Source organism: Lepeophtheirus salmonis, chromosome 14, assembly GCF_016086655.4.
Source record: "Lepeophtheirus salmonis chromosome 14, UVic_Lsal_1.4, whole genome shotgun sequence".
Lineage (NCBI taxonomy): Eukaryota > Metazoa > Arthropoda > Copepoda > Siphonostomatoida > Caligidae > Lepeophtheirus > Lepeophtheirus salmonis.
Genome location: NC_052144.2, coordinates 14,729,843 through 14,747,972, shown reverse-complemented (window position 1 = coordinate 14,747,972; position 18,130 = coordinate 14,729,843). Strand labels below are relative to the sequence as shown.

At 32.5% G+C, this 18,130-nt stretch overlaps 1 protein-coding gene across 7 annotated transcripts in view; it reads right to left on the bottom strand.

Moving 5' to 3' along the window:
- Positions 1-269: 269 nt before the first annotated feature.
- Positions 270-18,130, bottom strand: part of LOC121129164 (dystrophin) — a 371,133-nt gene continuing 353,272 nt past the window's right edge. For all 7 annotated transcript variants that reach the window (XM_071893614.1, XM_071893615.1, XM_071893616.1 and 4 more), the window contains 7 exons: positions 16,249-16,509; positions 6,036-6,406; positions 5,602-5,974; positions 5,289-5,540; positions 3,326-3,623; positions 1,967-2,173; positions 270-1,225 (listed from right to left, as the gene is read on the bottom strand). In XM_071893614.1, coding sequence (XP_071749715.1) covers positions 1,107-1,225; positions 1,967-2,173; positions 3,326-3,623; positions 5,289-5,540; positions 5,602-5,974; positions 6,036-6,406; positions 16,249-16,509 — 1,881 coding nt within the window. In that variant the 3' untranslated portion in view covers positions 270-1,106. The remainder of the gene's footprint in view (positions 1,226-1,966; positions 2,174-3,325; positions 3,624-5,288; positions 5,541-5,601; positions 5,975-6,035; positions 6,407-16,248; positions 16,510-18,130) is intronic.

Below are 18,130 nucleotides of genomic sequence, written 5' to 3'. Positions count from 1 at the left end.
AAATTGTGGAGAAGTAGTCCCTTTTAATTAATTGTTTTTTTAATTATTGTTCATCTGCACTAAGCAGTCACTTTCTCAGTTTCCCTTGCCTGAGTGCTTAACACAGATTTGACTATAGGTCGAATATAGGTACAAAATATTACTTAAAAAAAAGGTCATACCATTTTACTAGAGAAATTATGTCCATACATGTATCCAATACCTACAAAAAAACGATTTAAAAAAACAAAACAGATTTAAGCTACACAACCATTTTAGGTTAATAAGGATAATTTTAATAATGATGTGTATATTTGTCTTAGATACCAAGAACAGCAACAATAGAATAATAACATAGTTTGAATGCGATAATAAGATGTGTAGGAACAGTAGATAGTAATCTCATATTATTATTATGGGTATACAATATGTATCTATGGGTAAATTTAATGTATTTATTTTATGAGTAGGTATATTATTTATACAAATGTGTAACTTAATAAAAATGTTGTAGGAATGGTAGCTGGGGTATAAAGTGTTGGGGAGTATATGTATGTATGTATTAATAAAAACTTTATAAATATAAAAAGAATATTTGAATAACGATTGAAAAAAAGGGTTACAGATGTGTGATGGTGGTGGGAGGGAATGTTTTAATTGTAACAGAGAGAAAGAGAGACGAACTATTATAATAATTAATTATCCTATTAACATGACTAATCATTTAATTAACAAATATCACTACGTAATTAATAAGAGACAAACGAACAGACGATTGATTAAATAAATTCTTCTTACAACATCTTTCTCCAATTTTTTCTTTTACACAAGTCTAAATACCTATTTTAAATGTCATAACAAAATAACAGCGGATGTATATACTTTTGATATATAGGTCATTAACAAATATAATAGTAAGAATAATTCGAGGTTGAGTGAGTGATATGTATTTATCACTAATGCAGGACTTGCAAAGAGACAAAAAAAAAACAAGTCATTTATAAGGAGTATTATCAATCAATGATAATATCACGAGTTTCAGGTTTTTGATTGTTTATTTTTTTTAAAGACTTTTTCAAACTCTTGTATAAGTCTAATGTATGTGGGGATTTTTTGTTTCCTCTCCTTTAAACCGGGGATTCTTTATTTTCCACGTTTCTTGAGGATTTTGATAATTTCGAGGAAAACGCTGGATCTTCTTGATCCATAAGTGTAATTAAATTCTTTAACTCCTTTCCAAGATCTCCTGTAACATATTAAAAAAAATATTAATTATTTAATCAGTCTTTGTAGTCAGAGGCGGTTGTAGCGTGGGTGGGGCTTTGGGCCAAAATAAATGTACGGGACTCAGTGTATTCAGCCATTTGAAAATTTGATTGGCATTTTTCTAATAAAATAATGAATTTTGAATTATTAAAATGTTCTTTCTAATTTTATAAAATGTATTTAAAATTTTATTCAGTGCAGTGCCTCAATCAAGGGTGGAGTTTAAGGCTCCCAATGTCATCTTAAATTAGCCCGATTGATTTGCAGGATTCAATATTAAAATATAATATTATTTTATAAAATATATTTGTTCTCAAATGTCTATGTTTTTCGGCATTCGATCCATTTATGATAATTTATTTTGTTGCTTTTAGTTATTATAACTCCTTTAGAGTATATACAAATTTATTCCATCAAAATATGTTAAAGGATTAAAATATAAAGTGACTATTACTAATCTCAGAATCGTTTTTTTTTGTTGCTTTCCTTCAAGGCAAACAACATACTGGTACTAATAAAAAAAGTAAAAGGGATTCGATTAAAATAATTAAAAAATAAACAAAAGTTTTATCACAATATGGTTATTTCGTTTTTGTCTTCATTTGCAATGAAATCTACGATTAGAGATTATTCCCCTCTTTACTGTTTCTTCTTTATCTGGGAATCTTCTTGCAATGTCTTGAGAAAAAAGTGGGACAACACAATTATTACAATCTTTTACCAGCAGCAGTTTGAAGCTCTCGAGACGTATCCGTCTCTTTTTCCTCTCTTCCATTGAGGACATTCAAGGGGATTCCTCCTCTAGCATGGGTTCGGTCCAAACTTGCTATTCGAATGAGGGACTTTGAATTCTCGACTGATGTGCTCAGCGGATCCGTGAAAGACGCTCTGTCCGTAAAGTACAAATTACCAGTTGAATTACGTTTATCTGGAAGGTTAAATATTTATGTTATAATTTGTAGATATACAACCCTACAAACATTTTTTGCTATACATGCAAGTAGAGAACAGTGCAATGTCGGTTATAGCCTGTCCATGTTTCCTAAAAGCATATGTCAATATTATCTAGCCATTAGTTGATCTGTATTTGATGCACTTAGTTATTTATATTTTTGACATTCAATTATTAGCAAATAGTGAGTAGTTTTTGATTAGTATTTGAAGATTAGCATAACGAAAGTAGTTAGTTGAAATACTCTAAAGAAAGAAGCGGCTCGCATATAAGCCTAGAAAAAAATACTATGGCCTAAAACTCTAATAGTTTTAATACGCAATGTACATATTTTATTTCGTATCATTGTTAGAAATGGGATTTATGTCGATAAAAATTACAGTTAAATTCTCCTTGCGCTTTTCAAAAGTTCCATCTATAGAAAATGAGGCAACAGAATTTTGCAAATGATTGAGCAAATGTATAAGCTGAAAAAAGGATAAGACAGTCACATGTTTTTGTTTTCCTAACATTAATAATTGGGAATTCCAAAAGGAGAAATGGTATTTAACTATGATTGACTTTGATGGTTTAATAAATAGTCAATCCATTTTTTTTCCTTTAACAGACGTTGAAATTATAACACACTTTTATACACACAAATAAAATAGTGAATAATAATATCTTGACATATGGGTTTATTTCATTTCTGGACAAAAAAAATAGTTCAAAGTATTTTATGCCAAAAATAATAATTAGAAGTGGCTTCCGCGTTATGTGCCCTCTCTGGACCAGTTTGTATCTCAATAAAAAATTATATACCGTGGCACTGTTATCCCAAGGTATCAATCTCTCTTTGTTTCCAATCTCTTCCACAACTGACATTCATTGCTACATACTCAAGATTTTAATTGACTATAGCCTTAGTATGATACATTGCAAATCAAATTCCCTTTGTCGTGTCTAAGTATTTATTTCTCTATGGTTACATTCCTATTCTTTTTATCGAGGTGGTGTTAATGAGTAAGCATATTTGAGGTACATATTTATTATTGCTTTCTTTAGAGTATTTGTACATTCATTGAAACTAAATGCTAGTGTTGATCATTGAAATGTTTTTAGGGTCAGAATACTCTGTTAATACTTTACCTTTATTGACGTAGGGTTGGTATTGGGAATTATCACCAGGGTCTCGATTGAGAGAGGCATCACGTTTTGGCTTAGGTTGGTTCACCTCTGGTCGACTGATCCCTGTTCTATCTCTACGAGGTAAGGAATTTGTGTTTTGGAATTGATGATAAAAATCTCTTCTTGGAAGAGAGTCTGTCCAATTTCCAGTGTTTCTATTGCTATTCCCTCCTCCTCCTCCTCCATTACCACCAGGGCTCGTTCCCATATTAAAATTCTTCTCACTTCTTCTACTCAGAGAATTTGTTCTTGAACCAGCCTTCAAAAAAATGAAATATTAAATTTTGAATTTACATATTTATTTGAAATACAGCTTTTGCCCTATTTAAAAAAAATAGAAGAACAAGTCATCTCATAGTATCAAAAAGCAACAAAAAGACTATACATGCTTGATTGGACAAATATATACATATATAATTTTTTTGAAAGTATCAAAGTTGAAACATGAATATTTGTTATCTAACATATATTGTATGGAATATATAATATTTTCATGGTCAGTTGATTACACGAAATAAGTAAAGTGTTAATGTTGCTTTCTACACGTTACTAAAGTAAAGGAGGGTCGTTTGAAAAGTCCATGCAAAGTCCAAGAGATGGCATTACTGGTGTTTATTTAGTAGGATGTCATCTCTTAGAAGAACACACACCAACTGTGACCCAGATCTGTCTATTAATGTCTGTTTGGCATTCGTTTGAATCGAGTTTCAGCCAGAAAAATAATTACGCATGTTTTTTATATTCGAGAGGAACAATCATCATTGGCTATCCGGAAAATGGTAGAAGTATTACAGGTGCATATAACTCATCGTGATTGGACCGTTATTAAGCCAAACTGAAAGAAAATTGCCCACGATTGCCCCACAAAAAAGTTATTTTCCATGACGACAATGCAGTAGCACACACTTCAGCAGTTGTGGGCGTAAAATTAATGGAAATAGGGGTTTTAACTCGAGATGCCTATCGAAAATTTTGAAATTACTTAGAAACTGTTCTAATCGAAGGTGCAGAGTCCCTATAATGTTTATCAATCTTCTTTTTAGTCTCCTGAGGGGTTTTGCTTTTAATAAAGTAATGGTTAATCAACAAACGAAATGCTTTTTCGTCCATTTTAAAAAAATCACTCCACTTAATCGATTCAAACGAATGCCAAACACAAAGAAATAGACTGATCTGGCTGAAAGTTTGTGTGTGTTCTTCCAAAAGATGTCACTAACTAAACATAACCTGAATACTTGCCAGTAATGCCATATCTCGGACTTTGCACGGACTTTCAAACAAACATCGTATATTGAACAAATATCTCATTGATGTTTACATTGTCTGAGTCCATTGGACTCAATTCAGATTAAAATGAAGTACAGCTGTAAGGAGGTACCAGACTTATTCACTACGAGTTATGTGATCCGTCAATACAAAATCAAGCTGGAACGATTTTTCTCAAAATAGAAACTACATAGATAAAATTTGTATTTTTGAACAAATTAAGATTTATTTTTATCTACAAATTATTCTGATTAATGTATGGGAGACGTATCAAATCGCATTTTGTAAGAAAAATTATTCATGACAATGAAATCATTCAAAATTGATAGATTTTCATAGTAAGAAACTTTATCGGCTCAAAATTACGTCACACATATCAAATAAAGGTTCAACTCTATGTTTAGCATTCTCAGGTGGCTCAGATCCTCCTATAAAACCTATAATTGGCCACAATATCTCTTGGAAATATTTATATTTATATATATTTCGTTTTATGTTGTAATAAAATAAATCGGGAATTTCTCATTTTCTTGATCTTTGTTCAAGATTGTTTTTATGTTGATGAACTACATATAATTTCTTTACTATAATAACAAGAGATAATGCTTGAAGAAATATCAAAATAGCTGTAGATAAATATTAGAAACAAAGTACTTACGCCATCAAATAATGCCATGTCACTTCTCGTTAAAGAACTCCTTTTAGGAGGAACAGCGGGTGGAAACTTTCCATCTTTATTGGATGTTCGTGGATTGCCTCGAGGTGGAAGTGCTGGAGGAGCAGTAACTTGTCCTTCATTTGTCATTTTATGAGGTAAGAGAGGAGAATTTGTAGCAAGTTGGGATGCTGTTACTGATTTTGTGTTCAAAGTCCCTGTGTTGCCTGCCTGTTGAAAACCATTCACAGCAGGCTATGGATAAAAAAAGAGTATATATCTACATGATCAATGAAATAAGATGTAAGATATCTACCTCTTGAATCAAGTGTTTAAGTTTTCCCAATTGGGATTCCAATTGTAAGTTATGTACTTCAAGTATTTTCATACGAGATTCTAATCGATCTTTATGCTCACGGAGCATTTTTGCTTCATATAAGATTTCCATATCCGATTGATTCGTCATATTTCCTCCCGTACCTCCAGAGCCCGCAGCAGATGTAGTAGATGAATACATTCTCGGATCCGTGGAGGGATCTGATTCCAACTCCCTCATCATGAGTTCCAATTCAGCACGCTGCTCTAAATCAATATCATTCAGTATTTGCATGGGGCTATCTGGTACAGTGGACGTAAGGTCTCCATTATTGAGTTTTGAACAATATTGAGCAATGAGAGAATGTTCATCCCTGAAATAATTATTGGGAAATGAAACATAAACAAAAATTATATGGTGAGTTGAGGCCTTACGCAAAACTTCCTCCATTTAGAATTTTCTGCGGTTCCGAATGCTGTTGAGGAGTGATCCGGGTGGAGCTAGAATCATCTGAGCCGGATCGAGTCTCCATTTCAGATAAGCGATCAACAATTCTTTCATTCAAGTCCTGTTTGGACCCACTTCGCTGTGGACTCAGACACGGACTGATAGGAATGTCCAAAGTAGAGCCTAAAAGTTCTGTAGAGACGAGATTCGAGGAACTACCCCCATTATTCCCGTTTCCACCTTCTGGCATTTGTACTGGTAGATAGCCTAAGCGAGAGTGTTTCTTAAAATATTTTTTTGACTTGAATTTGTTTTTGAGTAGCTTTGTAAAGTCTCTCATGTCTTCTCCGGAAGTTGTCTGAAAAAAAAAATGTGGAAATACAATTATTATTAATTAATTCAGAGACTAAGCTTGAGGCATTTTTAGGCTTTCGTTGTAAAAATAGATGATTCCTTTATGCTCTATCCTGTTACATAAAAGATGAATCCAGAAATAAAACATATATTTTAATTACAAAATAAATAAATGATATTTCTAAATCCTTTGGATATTTGACATTTTTTTAGCAAACTTGGTCTTTGAGTGGAAAATACATGAGAGCCTGAGCGGGGAAAAATTAACGCTTCAAGACAAATAATATTTGACTTTCAGTCTAGCCTTTCATTCTGGCACTCATTTTTTATTGTTTACTAAAGACTTCAAGGATATCAGCTATAAAACAAGTCCCGAAACAGTGACCACGTGATCCATTTTGGTCAAATTCACCTGGTAACTTTTGTATCAGCTGAAAGGGCTCAGAGTAATATTAGTATTGCTCTATAACTAATTACGCAATCTCAATGAATCCCCCCTTAAAATTGATTTAGTGACGTCATCGAGCTCTACTATCTTATTCATTGGAACTCATTTACACATACAACGTGTTTATCATGAAAGCCCCATTACAGAAGAGAGGAAAAAAAATCCATTATGGGAAATGAAATTTGAATACGCATTTCATTTTATGACAAAATGAAGTCGATTTAAAGTTAAAGCTTTGTCAGACTTTTAAAAATATAGTTAATAGACTTCGTTTTTGTAGTCTATGTACCTATGTAATATAACATATTATTCTTCGTGATGGGACTTCATCTATGAGAATGTGATTTTTACTTTCTCTCTCTCTCTCAAAAAGAAAAAGAATGGAGAAACTACTAAAAAGTATATCATTAATTTTGATGCCTCATAAATTATTATGTACATACATATATATAAATATATATTTAAAGATTGGAAATGAGATATTGGTTTAAAAGAAGGGGGGGGATGTTAAACATCATAGAGACACACAAGTAGTGGAAAATCTTGTTTTTTTTGGAAAACTTCCCTTTTCATTTTGAAAAAGTGTTTCGTCATGATTTTTGTAAATATTTTTATTAATAATTTCTTTATCTAAAAAAGTAGAAGGTTATCCTCATAAACCTAAAAAGTTACGGAGGATCAAGTTACTGAATCTTCTCATATTATTAGTGTTTTATTCCTAATTTTTATTTTGTTTTATATAATTCATATCCCAGCTGATGTTTCATTAGTAAATACATGGCTGATCTGATCTAGTAGTAGAGATTTTATCATTTTCAACAGTAAAATTTACACGAGAGCTTTTGTGAACATGTACTTAATCAGATCATTTATAAATAGTGCTTGTCACAACTTTTATTCTCTATTTGAGCCCTCAGTTCTAATATTTGCCTCAATACGAGACCTTGGCTATGTAGTTAAACTCGAGCTTGGTCCACTCCTTCTTGAGTGGAGCTTCAAGAGAATGGACACTCCTGTTCCCCGTACGCATGTAGATAGCATAGTCGGAGGGGTTTGTGTCTGGAGAAGAGGGCGGTGACATGTAAATGTCTCAAATGTCCAGAAAGTTGTCTCTTAGGAAGGCCTGGATCTTTGCGGTGCGTTGACAAGGAGCTCAATTTTGAGTAAAAACTAAGTTGTCCACGAACTTTTATCTAGCCCAAGGTAGTAGTTTCTTTTCCAGAAGTTTGATGTAAGCATCTGCATTGAGCTGCTCCTTTCTCTTCACAAAAATGGGAGGGCATACTTGGTCTGTACTGACCAGATTTTTGGTTCTGAAAACATGTCTCACTGAAGCTGAGACATTGTCATCAACGGTCAAATTTTTTTATCAGAAAAGAGGGGAAACTTTCCCCGAATATTTGTTGGCCTTGAGAAGATTTAGAATGTTCTTTGCTTTTTCCACAAGATTTCCACTTACTCCGACAAAGACTTACACTTAACCGAGTGGTCCATTAAAACATAACATTTAAAATTTTAAACTTCAATCATATATAATTTATTAATTGACAATTGAATTTCAACAAAATTAATACTATATAAATAGATGTGTGTCTGTTTACTCTCTTAATCATGAAAGTAGCCGTCCTTAGCTGCAGTGATGGTTTCCAGGCATTGGCGGAAGGTCTGGCATTCACTGCAGATGTAGTCCTCTGTCATGGCACCCAGTGCTGGCGGAAAGTGGATTTGAGGGCATTGGTGTTTAGATGAGGGGCACGGCAGGCCTTCCATCGACATGCACCCAAAAGTTGTATTCGTGGGGGTTGGAATCAGGATTGTAATGGAGGAGGGCCAAAGTGTCAAAAAAAGCTCGAGAGACTCAATTGAAAGAGTGTTACAATGTAGGGAGATTTTTTTCCCTTTCAGGCCACACCCTGAGGACAAAAATCAAGCCCAATCCCTGAGTCCGCCTATCTAACTTCTTATATACATTATCTTCGATGGGATTCATCAAATTACTATATGAGAAAGATCAATTTGTCTCAACAGATCAGTCAGCTTACAAATTCAATGTGGATGAATTGATAGCCTATTTTTTAAACTCGGAACACAGCCCCTCTCTACTTATTCTGCAATATTCACCCGACTTTGATGCTCAATTGTGTTATCACAAGGTAACGGTTTGAAGTAGAAAGAACGCTTAATAAAAGTTAAATATATTCATATTTATTTTTCAATGTAATAACATCAAGTGTCAGTTAGCAAGCCTTATTCTGTTTGAATTGCTGAAAGAACCATGACTTTGATATGTACATTTCACCAAAATTAAATAGATTAGTCAGTCCCAAGAATGAACAATTCAATCGTTTGACACTAACAAGTGGTATTGCTCTCTACCACTTAGAATATGTTGTATGAAGATGTAACTAATCAGCCAGCTTTTATAGTAAGATGCTTTATTGATTTATAAATCCTGAAAGTTATGTTTTGTGGAAGTGCCCTCATTGGACTCAATCTGGTTGAGCCTTTCCTTTCTTTGACTACATCGTCTAAAACAACTTTAGTATAAATATTTCAACATTCCAAAACTTAATCAAATAATTATTAGTTATAGATCCTTTACTTTTGCTACAAGCAGAAGAACCAATATAAAAGTTTGTTTCCGAGGAGAGGTTCAATAAATAAAAGTATTAAGAAGAAGATTGAAATGCCATGCTTGATGTAGAAAGTACATTTAAACGTAAACTACTTTAGATGATACATTCGCAATTGAGAAAAGGATTTTAAATGCAGGAAGGTGACATTTTTGGCTTTGGTGTATATTATGAGTATACTTAGTACTCACTCATTCATATAGGCCCCAAAAGTTAGTCTTATTTAACTAGGAACTTTACAGAAGAGAAGCAAAGCAACTGAGTTGTTTATTATCGTCTCATGTCAAGGCAAGATCAACAAATTAAATTGATAAAAGATGGTTATGATTTTACAAACTATGAAAAACGTGTTAAAAAAGGCGTAGGATAAATAAAAATTCAGAATAACTGAAAAAAAACAAAAACGGGGGGTCCATTTACTATTGGTGATACAATAGACGAATATCTCCAAACAATTATAAAGTTCTACATTTGTAGAAAAATAAAAGTACATTCGAGGTTGAGAAAATTAGAGTGGAATGTATATGTTATATGAATAGGGAAATTGCCAAACTTCAAAGGGCTGTAGAGAAGGGCTATCCTTTGTTGATACAACAATTTCAACAATTTTGGACTGAGATCAACTATCTCCATATCTTGAAGGGGGTTTAAAACAAAATTAGAGTTAATGCCCCACCCTGTTTACATTTCTAAAAAAAATAATTTAGGAAGTTTAAGTTAAATTCAAAATTTACATCAAAGGTTGAACTAAATTATGATGAAGATAAGATATTACAGACTCTGGGATGGATAAAAGAGAAATAATTGAGGGTCATAGAAGTTAGATTCCTTTAAAATAAGCCCTAGACGTATGTTATAACAAATCCGTATCATAAAATATTTGGCCATACCAGATGTTATATTTGAACTGTTAGTGACGTCATGTGTGTTTCAAATTTTGTATATGACACAATGACGTCAGACTGAGACCTACAAAATTGGTTCATGATTTGAAAACGATTGAATTTTAGTACATTGTCTAGAAAAAGTCATTCCAGGGAGGTAAAGGAGAGTTTCTTTAACCACTTTTGTGTTTATTTGGGGGAGGGGGGAGGGATGCATTCTAAATTTTTCAATGACATGTATTTTTTTAATACCTTTTTTAAAACATAAAATACAAATCAAATTCTTAAATCTTATTATTGTTATTTAAACAAAAAAAAACATTTTCCTTGTTTGTATGGATGTATGTACATTTTTTACGCATTGCAAGAATGAATAATAAAAATTGTTGTATGTAAGAATATATTCGCATACATGATAGGAATCTATTGCAAATTTAAAACTTATACCGAGTGGCCCATTAAAATCTAAACACTTTAAATTTTAAAATTCAAATAGATATAATTCATTCATTAACAATAGAGTTTCAACAAAATTAATCCTATAAACATTTGTGGGCCTGATCTCTCTTTATCATTAATGTAGACGCCCTTAGCGGAAATAATAGCTTACAGGTGGTGGTGGAAAGTCTGGCATCCATTCATAGCATTGCAGTGCTAGATGAAAGTGGCATTGAATACCTTGGTGTTTAGATGACAGCCACTGGGGCCCTTTTTTGTGCATGTGGAATGTGTTGGCATCAAGGCTGTAGAGGGGCCGAAAGTATCAAAAAAGAGTTCAATCAAACTCAAAATAGTCTTGCAACCGAGAAGATGGGGTTCTTTCATTCCTGTGATCTAAAGTGGCCTCTCAACCCTCACAAGGATGTTTCCAGCCACTTTTTATTATATCTCTCTGAACAGTTTGGTGTGACACACCGAGATCCATTGCATAGACCTCATGGACGTTAGGGAATTGGCCTGGGCTGTTTTCATATCTCCTCCGTATCCAGTTTGCCCTTTTTGACAGAGATGTTCTTACTCTCCAACGTTTCGGACAAAGACGGTGGTCCTGGGGACACCTAACTGCTTGCAATGCACGAATGGAAATTCATCAATCACGTTAAGGGTCATTTTCTCGCCTTTGTACGAAAGCTAGAGAGCTCAGGTTTGATTTGTTTTGTAACTAATTAGTTATTCTCTAATATATCAAAACATGAACTAATTTCCATGACTCTACCTTAATTCCTTATTGAATAACTAAGTGTTAAGATTTCAATGGAACACTAGATAGAAGTTTTTCTTCTTCACTTTTTACCTACAAATAGTTGATTTTTCATGTTCATTTGAAGCCATGAATAACTTTCTATTGATGTTGATCGGTATACCGGTAGTTTAGTGGTAACTAAGTTCAATAAAAATACAATGTCAGACCATCATCTGATTGTGCTTGTTAGAATTTTCAATCTGATGTATTGTACCGATTGCTGGGCTAGACAGGTAGTTTTTGACAAAAAAAACCAACCATTAGGACGTCAATATTAAAAGTGTGGTGGAAGTCAAACATCTGTCGTACACACGTTAAGTTAAAACCTTGTATTTCTATTAACCTTGGATCCATGGAAGTAATTGGGACTGTAACATATCTGGATTGACACGTTGATTTACCTTGGAGGTAACGATGTAGTATATATTTGAAACAGTATTGTAAACAAATATATATTGGAAGCAGTGCTTAGAGCTTAGACACGTTGATTACCTTGACACAGAATAGCCAGCCAATGACGTAACACTTCAAATTTCTGACGCTACAAAATAACCAGAATATAATTTCGCTAGTATAATAAGTAATTTACTTTCTGGGCAGCCCCTCTCCTTCATTTTTTGTGTACGGTGCTGGTAGTGTATGTCTATAACCCCTTATAGTGACAACATTGCGCCGAAGACTAATTGGAACAAGGGAAAATTCTGTATTTACTCCAGGTGTCTACAATTCCATGTCCAATACTTGAATATATTACTATCAAATAAAACCTTTACATTACTAATCTGCTTATAGCCATGGTCAAAACTATAAATACAATGAAAAGAAATGGTTTTATCTGAAATTGTTTGAGTTCTAGCACAATATTTTACACAAACTTGACATATATCATAATATGGAGATCATTAAAATAAGCATGGAAACAAAAAATTAAAATGGGATATATGAACAATTAATAAGTGAATACAAAAACATCCTTATTCATTAATTTAACATTCATCTAATGAAAAAATGTCATACATATATCTGACAGATTTATGATTGAAAAAATAGAAACAAAACGAGACATGGGCTTTTTGTCACTATATGCGGGTTATCCCTATATCTGTTTGTCAGCATAAGCGGATTCCACTGTCATTATATTAGTACACGAACCGTCACAAAAATATTTTTATGATGACAAAACTATTTTTTTTATATATAAACTTACAGGGTTAATATTATCTATTGGTACACACTTTCTTATTTTCAATATGGAATTACATTCATTGCATGTCTGAACGGAGCAAGCTGAGACGGAAGGAAAGAGCAAAGAAGATTCAAAATTTTCTAATGTACAACAAAAATACGTTGAAAGTTTTGCTCTTTTCAGATGAAATTTTTCCCCCGTTGATACCACTATGAATATAAGCAGAACAGCCGTTATAGCATAACCAAATCTCCAGACTATATCTCAGCTTCATTGAAATATGTCTTCTACATAAAAGTCCAAAGGCCAGCACATGTGAAGTCTACCCTCTCATATTTGTAGGGACAGAAACAAAGTATTCTCACTTTATTTATTATTTAGAACATGACAAAAAGCTGGAGGGGCTAGTGTAGATGCTTACATTGAGCTTCTGGATAAAAAAATGCTACCTTGGGGCGGATAAAAGTTCGGGTACAACCTTTTTTTCACTCAGTCCTTCCTCACAGACGGCTTTCCAGACTTTTGGGGCCTCAAAATGTAGCCACCCTGCTCTACAGGTGCCAACCCCTTGGACTACTCTATGTAAGCGTGTCTGGAAGAGAAGGTGTGTGCTTCTCCTCACAGGAGTGTCCATTCTCTAAAGATTATCATCAAGAAGGAGCAAGAGGGGATCAAGTGGGAGTCTGACTACATATTCAAGGTCTGCAAGGGACTTAGTCCTCGAATTAAGGCAACTATTAGGACTCACATTGAATAAAAGTTGTGCCGATGACTATTTTCAGTTGATTTTGATCAATAAATGTTCTCACAAAACCTCTCTTTTAAACTTTACTCTGGAAAAGTTGAAAATAATAAAAGGTATATTTGTTAGATAAGATCAGTCCTATATATATCTAATATTTGATGCTCCCTTAATTCATTTATGCGTGTGTTTGTGTTTTACTTCTTCTCTTTCTTTATTTGCCTTTCATTCCTTCTAATGAAATTTGATTTTATTATGACTTTATATAATGAAGAAAAATGATATTTTCTTTCTTCCCTTAAAAAATTCTTATATTTTTTTTGAGGCTTTCTAAAAAGATTAATAAAAGAAGGAAGAAAAAGCCATGAAAAAGAACAAAGATAAACTTTGATTATCATAATAAAGATACATATTTAGCCTAGTTATGGTTCCAATGTATACATAGGTATGGTATAGGTAGGTACAGGTTAATCGACCCATATTTTAACAATTAAGTCCATGTTTACACTAAGAGTGTGCACTAGAATAAGAATATTATTAAAGTAATGCAATGGGGTATGCACACTCTAAAAAAAATACATTCTCCATAAGGTGGTGTGACAGTCTGTAGGTTGTTGTTTAAAAAAAAGGATACAGTGCCCTCTATGTGTGTAACATAACTCCATATTTTATATTAAACAATATCATCATTCAAGAAGTTGTATTATTTTCCACAAGACGGCGCCAACCTCTTTCGCTTGATTTACTAATGAATATAAGTTAACTACACTCAGGCCTCATTAACAGTACCTTGTGGTGATATTTTGTTACGCAAGTCAGATAGAGGATGGTGTAATTGCTCACACTGCAAATGAAGTAAAGCAAAAATGGCTAGAAGACAACTTTGAGCCTCCTTATCTAAACCCTCTTGACTTCGCAATGCCAATACGGTTGAGCAAAGAACTACTGAGTGTGGGATGCGGAGGCGTCATGTACAAAATATTACACATGAGGTTTGCAGGTTAAAACTATTAACAAAGTGGAAAAATAAAGACCACTTGATCAATATTTGCTAAAGGTAGTGGTCGAACTGACACTTTTTTAGTCCGTTCTAGCAATGAATATAATTGCAGAACTAACTATACAGGCTTAATGAATTAACCTATTTAAGTGAATGAAAAAGGTAAACTCTGCTAAGCAAAGACAAAATAACATTCAGCCCAAGGATCGTGTGACATTAAATATGATGGAATAACGTCATCTGTTGTATTATAAAAAGTGACATCCTGCAATGGTAAAAATTTATCAGTTCTTCCCGAAATCTACTCAGACTATCAGGAGCATTTCGTCACTTTGAACAAAAAAACTATAGTGCTTACTTGCACCAAGTAAGTGAGAATGGGTTTCGGAAAGTTTTTCAGAAAAAGGGCAAATTTCAGGGACATTGCTAGGTTTCATCATGTGGGGCTTAGCTAAATTCACCCCTCCCCCCCAAAAAAAAAAGGTCTAGCAACACCATTAGTTGTAATATACATTGAATAAGATATTCGTCAATTTTAGGGCTATATTAAGTCTGTAAAAAATATTGATTCATATTTCAATACAATTCTAATCTGTCATTAATTTAACTTTTTTGACCATTTTGACATTCTGGACCACCATGTATGTGAGCGTTAGGACTTTTAATGGGAATTATGATGGGGAAATTTGACTTTTTTTTAATATTTTAGCCTGTAAAATCGTTCTTTCTTTAAAAAAATTGGAGGTTATTTGGGGAAAAAATTATTGTTTTGAAAAAGTTTAGCTAAAACATAAACACGTTAGTAAAAACTATTAATAACACTCTGTTACTTTTCCTCCAAATACCAACGTTAGAAAAATTTCCTTGTGATTTTTCATCGTACCAAAACAAAACTTATTCAAATGATTCTTAGGATTAATTTGCTTTCCAGAATATCTTAGATTAATTTATCAGCACTAATTAAGGGCGTACCGATGCAACGGAATTGGTAAAAATCGACTTTTTTTGAAGTATGAGAATTAGATGATTCCATCTACTTACCTCTGCTTACTTTTTTATAAACATTTTTAATCAAAAAAAAGTTATAATTAAATTATTTCAAATGATCAACCAATCTAAGGAAGGGAGGATCATATTTTAAACTAACCTAAGTTTATTATAGGGGGTCTTACTTATAGAAGCCTCTGATATTTTATTAAATTTTTACATATAGTATGTACAATAATAATGGACCTGTATATCAAAATAAAGGCTCATCGATTGAAAATGAGAGTATATTTAGTAGTGTGAGCAAAATATGTGAGCCAATGATGAATAAATTTATTTGTGAGCACGGAGATAAACTTACTTTGTGAGTAATTTTAATTTCAAATTATTTATAACTAGTTTTAATCAAATTTATGTCTTTTCGTGTCAAGTCCTAAAAAAAGTTAAACATTAAAAGAAGTAATTCATTTTGTTATTGCATCATATAATTCCTTTATACATCAGTTTAACAAGGAATTGGAATTCTACATGATTGTATAGGAACCGATTCAAATTTTGGTATCGGTACATCTCTAGTACCAATGACAAATTTGACTATTTATCAAGTGTGTATTTCTATTGTTTTTATGTTAAAATATGTATCTTTATGATTGCAATGATTGATTCATGTTTTAAAACCTTTACTAACTGAAATAGAATTGAAGATTAGAAAATAAAACTTACAGTTGTACAATACTCTTGCATGGGATGCGTCATTTTATGATTCTTGTATTTTTCCCCCTTTCCAGCAAAGAAACACTTTTGGCACATGTCAAAATTAAAACATTTTAAACATCGATAGCGAAAGCCCAGAATTGGACTTTGTTTGCAGATATTACATTTTGCTTGATGCTTAGCGGACTCCGCCGCAATGAAACGATGTAAAACGGGAAGCCAAACCATGCTTTGAGGCTCTTGTTTCATCCAATTTAAGTAGTGAAATGCCTGAAATGTAAAAGAAGAATAAAAAAAAAAATTATTAATTTTCTTCTGATCACTTCGTTGAATTGTGGCAATTATTTTTTTAAAGTTCCACATATTATTTTTTGATTGTATCTATATGAATTTGACAGGGGAATGTCAATATACTATATACATATACTTATTAAGAAGATATATCAGCAGTGATAAAAATCCTGTGTATAACGGACATGTTTAAAAAAAAAGAAATGGAAAATCAGTATGGTAACTCTGACAATTTGAGGAATATTTTGGAGAACTCAGCTACAATCAGCTGCGGCAAGAGAGGAAAGGGAGAAAGAAATAGGAAGGACATTGTCAAGAATTTTCCCAAAGTCGATCTCCAATTTTTTTTTTTTTCCACCTTTATTTAGACAGGAAATAATTTATAAAAATTAAAACTATCCAAGAATTTAAGGTGAAAATGCATTCTCCAATTCTACTCTGAGTCAATCATGGACTTAGAATTATAACTGCTCAACAAATCTTCATAGTTTTGTTCCGTCTTTTATGAGCACAAAATAATGTTTAACTGGGGTTTTAATATAATTTAATCTATTTAAGAGTAGGATATTCAATAAGTTATAAATGCTTCAAGGGCACAAAAAAAAAATCATTTTTCAGATTACCAATTAAAAAAAAAAAAGGTTAAGTTAAAATATTCACTGGAACTATATAACTGTATTTTGTCAAAATTTTGTCTACGACGCCAAAGTAACTCGAGGTATAAGAAAAATAAATTTAATTTAACTTCATCTCTGCGTTGTGTATATAATGGCGGGAGGGAGATATATGCAGTCTTTGTCTTATATTTGTCAAAAAATAATCAAAATACTTTAAATTTTTCAAGTATATTATTAAACTATGGAGAAAAGTAGAAAACAAGGCATGATTAAATATTATATGTCATTAACTACTTATATTAACTCTCTCAAATTTAATTTATTTTTATAACTATTAGAGTTTTCGGAAAATAGTCTTTCAGTAGGATCCCAGTAAATATTGTTTGAAATGGCAGAATCCAAGGAGTCATCGGCTTCCTTTTTCTTAATGATAAATACAATGAAAATTAAGTATTTATTTTTTGAAGGATGAACAAATTCCAAGATAGTCTCACACATAAATTATCTTTTCTCATTTTTTTCATGTTATCATGATCACTTATAGTGAATGATTTTTTGCTCTTAAAGACACCTTCTATTTCAAATTCTGTAACCCAATCCGCCCTGCAGGAAAAAACTTAAAAAGTACGTGACGAAAGAGCTTATTTTTGGTAATTGTATAATCGTGAAATACACAACGGGACCGTCGAGTTAAAAGTCAACTCAGTATAAAATTAGAATTAAAATAATTAAATGAAGTTTATATTATGAAATAATTAAAGGCGTGATTTTCTGGGAACTTATAAAGATGTAAAACGTACAAAAATCTAGGAAAAAAGAGATCTTGATTATCATACTTAAGTTAGTGATTACTGTATGTTTGGATGTATTAAAGAATACAATAATTATAAAAGGGCTAAGCTAAATTTAAAAAAATGTAGGAAGGTACCAACTACCAAAAACGTTCTACGTTATATTTAGAGAGGGATATTCCTAAAAAAAAT